Source organism: Salvelinus sp. IW2-2015, linkage group LG8 (assembly GCF_002910315.2).
Source record: "Salvelinus sp. IW2-2015 linkage group LG8, ASM291031v2, whole genome shotgun sequence".
Lineage (NCBI taxonomy): Eukaryota > Metazoa > Chordata > Actinopteri > Salmoniformes > Salmonidae > Salvelinus > Salvelinus sp. IW2-2015.
Genome location: NC_036848.1, coordinates 22,245,079 through 22,253,029, shown reverse-complemented (window position 1 = coordinate 22,253,029; position 7,951 = coordinate 22,245,079). Strand labels below are relative to the sequence as shown.

General features: G+C 42.8%; 1 protein-coding gene across 1 annotated transcript in view; it reads left to right on the top strand.

Moving 5' to 3' along the window:
• The window catches only part of LOC139028138 (LIM and calponin homology domains-containing protein 1-like), a 101,129-nt gene that overhangs the window by 78,817 nt on the left and 14,361 nt on the right, over window positions 1-7,951 (top strand). The window contains exons 2-3 of the mRNA XM_070444822.1: window positions 1,086-1,156; window positions 5,347-5,416. Coding sequence (XP_070300923.1) covers window positions 1,086-1,156; window positions 5,347-5,416 — 141 coding nt within the window. The remainder of the gene's footprint in view (window positions 1-1,085; window positions 1,157-5,346; window positions 5,417-7,951) is intronic.

The following is a 7,951-nucleotide window of genomic DNA, read 5'->3' as shown; positions in this document are numbered from 1 at the left end:
TGTGTGTGTGTGTGTGTGTGTGTGTGTGTGTTCCTGTCTTGTAAACATTGTGTTTGGCAGGATTTGCATGTGTGTGAGGAGGATGTCCTTCTGTACACATAACCTTCCAGGTTAGAGGTCAAGGAACCTTGAAGGGTCAAGAGGTGAAACGGTACTCTAACTTGCTGAGGTTTCCATCGTAAGTTGTATTCGCTAGTGTGCTGACATTAGTCAATGCTTTCTCTAAGTGTTACTCTGCTTGAAACCTGATACCAGTCCGAAGTATATAAGCATACTGTCATCTTTGGATGCTACAAAAATGTGTTTCAGTTAAGACTGAAAATAACAAATGTACATTTGAACAATACAGCCTAGCCTATACATCCAAATCTCCTATTTGGATGTATAGGCTAGGCTAGGCCTTTGACCACAGTGACAAATGTAGACTTAGTCCAGCAATAGCATGCAAACGTATAGCTTACCCCCACCAAGAGACCACTGAACTACTAGTAGAGATTAATGTCTTATGTCACAACCAATTAGTGGCCTGGAGCAGCCCCAGAGAGCGATTTTGTGGGGATGATGGCAGCTTATGTCAAGCTTGTTAGCGTACCGCTTGTCAGCTAGCGCTGTGAACTAGCAAGCGTTACCGAATAGACTTAGTTCCTCGTTCTCTTCCTATTCGCTCTGGCGGTTTCATCTGGAGGTTTGTGGAGGAAAAGCTTTAAGCGCCAGGAACAAAGGTTATTGTTTTGTTTTTCCCCGCAGAGGGGTTTTTGGTTAGTGGACGATGATGTACAGTTTGACGTGGGATGTTTACTGTACACTCTCTTTAATCCGCTTCGGCCGGCCGTGCTTCTTCATGTGCTATTGAAGTAGCTAAATGTTTTTAAAAAACATAGCATTTTCTAGTTATTTATCTTCAACTAAGGAAAGACTGGTGTTTTTGAAAGAGAAAAGGCGGTGGTACACTGAGAAAGAGGAAAAGGAATAGCTGCTGCACATGACTTCTGACTGACACCACAGCACCGAAAAGGTTGAAGTAGCAATGAGGAATACGAAAGAGGGAACTGACGCCATCTTTGTTTATTCTTTTTGATCGACAGGCGGTCACAGGCAGATGCTTCGGTGACAAGGACTTCAGGGGAGGCCTGGAGAATGGGATCCTGCTGTGCGAGTAAGTGCCCCCCGTCTTTTGCAACTCCTTCACGTTACTGTAGGATACGTTTCCTCAGATACGTTTGCCCTTGTGGCTCGGCACAATAAATGTTGCATTTATAGGGCAATTTTTCTAAGTGCTCAAAGGACTTTATGCACAGATTATACTGTACAGTAGTAGCCTGGCATGCCAGACCGCGTGGTGCAGTAGTGAGCGAAATAAATGACACGCTCAACTGGGGCAATCAAATCAAATGGTGTTTGCCACATGCGTCAAATAAAACAGGTGTAGACCTTACAGTGAAACGTGGACCTACAAGCCCTTAACCAACAATGCAGTTTTAAGAAAATACCTTAAAAAAAAAAGAGATCAGTATAACAAATAACGTTAATTAAAGAGCAGCAGTTAATAACAGAGTTTGGCTTTGTTGGCCAGGCTAACTGTACATTACGTGCACATTTTATAATATTGACTATATATGTTAGGGCTATCGACCAACAGTTTGAGTTGAGTGACTTGGGCTTAACAAAGAATTTGTTACCAAAAAATATTTTAAATAAACCAAGTCAAAAGACATTGGTCCAGAGTTATTTAATCCCCATTGCATCTACTCAAAACATTTTATTAAGATAGATACAGTAAATAAACAAATACATAACTACAGTAAACTACTCGTTGAGTCCTCAACCCTTTTCCCGTAGTGTATAAATCACATGCATCCTCCCACCCAGCCTGTGATAAAAGTGTCAGCTACATACTTCACATTGTGCGAACACCTGTGTTATGGCTATAGTCTCTACTCCCCCCCCCTTCTCTTCAGACATGTTCCTCATCCTGTGGACATAACATACTTTACTTTACAGTCCCTGTCCTGTTCTTTTCAGCTGTGGAGTAAATCTAGGAGATTTATAGGTCTCGGTCTTCCCTCTGAGTTCCAGTGGTGTGGAGTCTGTTCGTGTAGTGCAATTCACAGACACCCGAGGGATATAGTACAACCCTTCTGGAGACTATGAAGGGGCTTGAGGTGCTTCCCTGTGGTCAACTCCAACAGATTGGTAATCTTAGGCGGGTGACAGGCAGTCTTCAAATGTGAATTGTGTGTCTTTGCCGTGTGTGTGTGTGTGTGTGTGTGTGTGTGTGTGTGTGTGTGTGTGTGTGTGTGTGTGGTGTGTGTGTGTGTGTGTGTGTGTGTGTGTGTGTGTGTGTGTGTGTGTGTGTGTGTGTGTGTGTGTGTGTGTGTGTGTGTGTTGTGTGTTGTGTGTGTGTGTCCTGCGGGATAACATAATTATCGAATTGATCATATTAAAAACATTGCACGCATTCGAGGCCAAATAAACATTTATATTTCATGAAGATCCATGCAGAAATGTGACACCGTGTCACGCCCTGGCCTTAGTTATCTTTGTTTTCTTTATTATTTTGGTTAGGTCAGGGTGTGACATGGGGATTTATGTGTTTTTGGCTTGTCTAGGGGTTTTGTATGTTTATGGAGTGTTTCTGGTTAGGTGTTTTTGTATGTCTATGGTTGCCTAGATTGGTTCTCAATTAGAGGCAGCTGTTTATCATTGTCTCTGATTGGGAACCATATTTAGGCAGCCATATTCTTTAGGGATTTCGTGGGTTATTGTCTATATGTAAGTTGCCTGTGTCTGCACTTTTCGTATATAGCTCACACGTTCGTTTTTTTTTTTTTTTTTGTATAGTTTGTCAAGTGTTCTTCGTTTCGGTAAATAAATAGAAGAATGTATTACTATCACGCTGCGCCTTGGTCCTCTCTTCATCCAAACGACGAACGTGACACACCGCCATTAGGGCTGGGCGATATGACGATATATATCGTGTGACGACAGAAAAACGTCTATCGTTTCATATTATGCTCTATCGTTTATTTCGTTGTGTCGCAAATCGCACTCTTTACGGCAATATTTTTTGCCAGTTGGACGACGCTTTGCAGCACGTGTGGAAGGAAATTTGCAACACAAACAAACATGGAGGAGAGTGAACGTGACACAGAGCACGGGAGACACGGAGCTCGTACCTAAAAGAGGGGCTACTTCGGTCGCATGGACGTATGAAAAGTCTGACACGGACCAGAAAACCATCCTCTGCAAAATATGCCGCAGGCCGGTCAGGCTCAAACACCACGAGTCTCTTTTACCACCGACGCAAGAATCATGTGAAACAGTACGGAGAGAGTCTAGGGATGAGACCCCCCCCCAAAAAGTTTTGTTTGTAGCACTTTGGTTGTTTTCATATAATGCTACAATTCAAACTTGAAGGAGTGCTTTGTTTACTGTTATATTTGATATATTTATTTGTGAGCCTTATTTTGCTGCTATAGTTTAAACTTGAAAGTGTTCCATGTTTACATTTGGTATAAACCAATATTTGTTAGGCTTGTATTCATTTGTTTGCTTCTACAATTCAAAACAGTTCTACTATTAAAGAGCATGTTTGGTTGGGATATTTTAGACCATATTCACATTTTAGGCCTATTTGTTTTGTTTGCAGCTATAGGTGAAGTATTTTCTATTTACCTTTTTTAGATTTTATTACATTCATATTTTATATTTTGTTACATGCTTAATTGAAAATGTGCACAAAGGTTCTAAATAAAAGGAGAAATAATCAAATGTGAGTAAGTACCTTTTATTTGTTGAGTATAATTCAAAATGTAATAAGAAATAGGCCTTTACATGTGGTCATTTTATATAAACAATTTTTTCATTGAATTTACGGAAAATGTGCTGTATCGTGATATGTATCGTTATCGGGATATGAAATGACCTATATCGGGATATGAGATTTTGGTCATATCGCCCAGCCCTAGAGCCATTGAATGATCAGCTTTTATCTTACCATATTATCAATAACCCCTATCACAGAAAAATACTCTTTCTCCCGTTTCTCGAGCGTAAAACCCCTTTGTCAACAACCAGAGGCTCCCTTACAACCATACACCTAGTCCTTTCCATATCTCGCCATCAGCAGCCATCCATCTACAACTCAACCTCTCCACTTTTCCACGCAGCGTTTGAGGTAGAATCACATTGCCATCCAGGTGTATCATAACATAACCTTAGAGATTGTTATCACGAGACGATTATTGGCTCCGGCTTTGATGACGAACAAAGGATGAACTGTGAAGTACATTCCTCATGTGGAACAGCAATAACAGAACTTAGGAGCAGGTCCGGGATCAGATAATACGAGGAAAAGTGGAGAATCTTGTAGTGCATTCCACAATAACAGGATGTACTGTAGTAACAGGTCTGGAATCAGATAGGGGGAACTCTTGTACATTCCTCAGGTGGAACATCAACAACTGGACTTAGGAACAGACCTAGGATCAGATAAGACGAGAACATCCCCTCTGAATCGTTCTAAAAAAACATTGCACCTCGGGAGGAAGTTGGAGAATGTCCCCTGTGGACCTTGTGCACTCTCTAAACAAGGGAAGGGTTGGACCGCAAGGAAATTATCTGTTTGGCTTTGACACCCTCACCCCAATTTTTTTCTCGTGTTTTGTTCGCCTTAAGTAGAGAGTGGTGGTCGATGGACTTCAAAAGGGGTGTCTCATGTCTTCCCATGTCTTTGAAAGATTTGGTTGTTCATAGAAGTGTGTGTGTGTACAGTAATGTATTATAGCCACAGTACTCTGTCTGTGTGTGTTTTTGTAGTGTGTTGTGATCCATGACCTGACGACATTATCCCAACCACTCATGCCCACTTCCTCAGGAACAACACATGACTGGATACACTAGAGGCACACTGAGATGGAGTATGATCGTGCACCACGTGTTTGCATTTGTTTGTGTGTGTGTGTGTGTATGCCTGTGTGTCTGTGGGTGTATTAAAGTCTCAAGGCCTTTCTGTGTGTCCTTGAGTCCTTCCAACTGATTTAGAGCCAGTGTCACCACTAACCTCCCAACACAGCCACATAGGATTCCTTCTTTCATTTACTCTTTCTTTTTTTAACTTGTCTTTTCATGACCTGATGAAGATCCAACTCGGATTGAAACGTTGTCTTTTGTGCGTCTGATTCTGTCCTGCACCTGATTGGATATTATATATTACTTTTTTAATGTTTCTTTAAGTTGGGTGTACATTTAGTTTTTGTTTTTTACAGATGTTATCTATATTCCATGGATAAAGCTGTAGAAATTTTATCTCTACCTATCCTTTCTCTCTCTCTCTCCTCCCCTCAGGTTGCTGAGCTCCATCAAACCTAGCTTGGTGAAGAAAATCAACAGATTACCCACTCCCATCGCTGGCCTGGTGAGTTCTCTCCTTCTTCTACCGTCCCGCCATTCCTCTCCCCCTCTATCTTCCTCTCCTTCCATTCTTCTCCTCCCTCTAATGACTCCCCCTCTCCTCCCTTCCTCTCTTTTCAACCACCTATCCCCCCTTTCCTCCCTACATTTACTTTCCCTATCCTCCAAGTCCTCTCCTCCCTCCATCCATCTCCCCCTTCCTCTCACTATGTACAGTCTGTTCTGCACATTAAGTTATGCACAGATATACAGTACAGAGGTAACGCATCAATTCCCAGGCTGTAAGAAGACTCAAGCTCTGTCTGTCAAACAGCTGGGAACAAGGGTGTAAACATCACAGCAGTATTCAATTAGCAACTCTGTGTGTGTTAATGTGTGTGTGTTTTAGTGTGTGTTTTAGTGTTAGTAAATGCATGTGCGTGTGTATGTTTGTGTGTGTCTATGTTTCTTAGTTTGCATGTGTGTGTGTGTTCATGCATACGCATGTGTTTGTTTGTGTACCGTAGGCCTTTACGTATGGTGCCATTTCACATCTTGAGGCCGCGTCGTTGGCGTTGGCCTGTATCTTCAACTGTGTCTCAACTGTGTTCAGCCTCAGTGTACATATTATTGTACTCCACATACCAGGAGACAGAAGGGGTGTACCCCTCCAACCAAAAGGATAAAAAAGAGTCTCCCCGCAACTAATTGCAGCATGTCTTTCAAGAATCTTGTGGAAATACATCCAGCTCCTCATTTCACTGTCGGATGTGTAGAGTTGGATATCAAAGGAGAGGAAAGGGAGGAAACTTCAAGAGATCTGCCTCATTTTTTATTTTTGATGTAGTGCGTTAGAGTTGGTCTCTCCTACTCCAAGACTTTCACATCTCTTTTTTGCACTCTTGTTCTCTTCTCTTAATGATTCTTCAGCGCTCTCTCTCTCTCTCGCTCTCTTCTCTCTCTGTCTCTCTTTCTCTCTCTCTCTCTCTCTCTTCTCTTCTCTCTCTTCCTCATCTCTCTGCTTCTCTTCTCTCTTCTCTTCTCTCTTCTCTCTCTTTCTCTTCTCTTTTTCCTATTTCTTTCGTCTCTATCTCTCTTCTCTTCTTCTCTCTCTCTCTCTCTCTGTCTCTCTCTCTCTGTCTCTCTGTCTCTCTCTTCTCTTCTCTCGCTCGCTTCTCTCTTCTCTCTCTTCTCTGTTCTCTCTCCTGGTCGCTCTCCTCGCTTCTTCTCTCTCTCTCTCTCTGTCTGTCTCTCTTTCTCTCTCTCTCTCTGGCTTCTCTCTCTCTCTTTTCCTTTTCTCTCTCTCCTCATCTCTTCTCTCTCTCTCTCTCTCTTTCTCTCTCTCCTCTGGGGTGTTTTGGCTTGGTTTGGGTCTGCTTTGATTCGCTGAATGAAGACAACTGGTTAGCCAGGCTCAGATGTACTGGGACAGCCCTGGGATCAGTTCTTAGTGTAAAATGAGTGTGTAATTGCTGGCAATGCTGCGAGACGAGCACCATTTCATGGTGTGAAATCATAACCACAATGTTATGACTTTCCACACTACCTCTGCTCGACACTTTGGTCTTGGTGCATTATCGTTACCAGGCAACAAATGTAACACTTTAGTAGGCCTTGTATATCTATAATTCATCAAAGACTTTACCAAATGTGTCACTATTGTGAGATGTAGGCCTTTCATAATGAACCAAGGACTGGACTGGCATGAACTAGCACACACAGGGTTCCTTCAGGACCAAGGCTGAGAGGCAAACAACGAGGCCTCTTTGAGAGTTAATGGAGAAGCAGAGAGGTGAAAGGTCAGCCTGTGTACTTCCTTCCTTCCGTCTCATACAGTACAGTAGCTCTGGCCCTCTAATAGTTCCACCTCATGTTGTCTCAGAGGGCGTTGTTTGATATGCCCCCCCATTCGCTCATGACATCAATGCAGTCCCTGTTGGTCTCCGGGAAAGCTTACCTAGAGTTTCTTGCTTAGTTCCCACTTGGCTTCGTATGGGCTTTGGTTGAGAGAATGCAAGGGAGGTTATAGAGCAGGGGTAAGCAGAGTCGGGTCGTTTTTATTGGCTAGCTTCTCTACGGGAGATCTAGGATCAGCTTTCCCACCCCAAATCCTAACCTTAACCATGAGTGGGGGAACATAGCATCTGAGGGAAACTCATTGAGTTGTTGTGGCTATAAGACAAAATGGCCTTGTGTTGTCTTTGACTGTGCTCGTGGTTGGTTAAGACTGAAGGGTAATGGAAAGAGTGCAGAAGGCATGAAGGACAGAGGAGAAAAGATGAACCGCAGCTGAATGAGATCGAGGAAGAGATAAGCAGGGACAGTATGAAAGAGAGGGGAGCTCAGCAGCTGAACGAAAGATATACAGCATATATAGAGAGAGAAACATTACGGAGGCCAGGAAGACTCAACAGCTATTTTTACTTAAGTAGTTTACACCACTGGTTCTGGAAGACCAGTGGAAGGCCTGAGATCATCACTGGACATAGAGAGAGAGCGATAGAGATTGAGAGAGAGCGAAAGAGAAATGCATGCATCATTGGCAAGGAGCAGAAGTGTT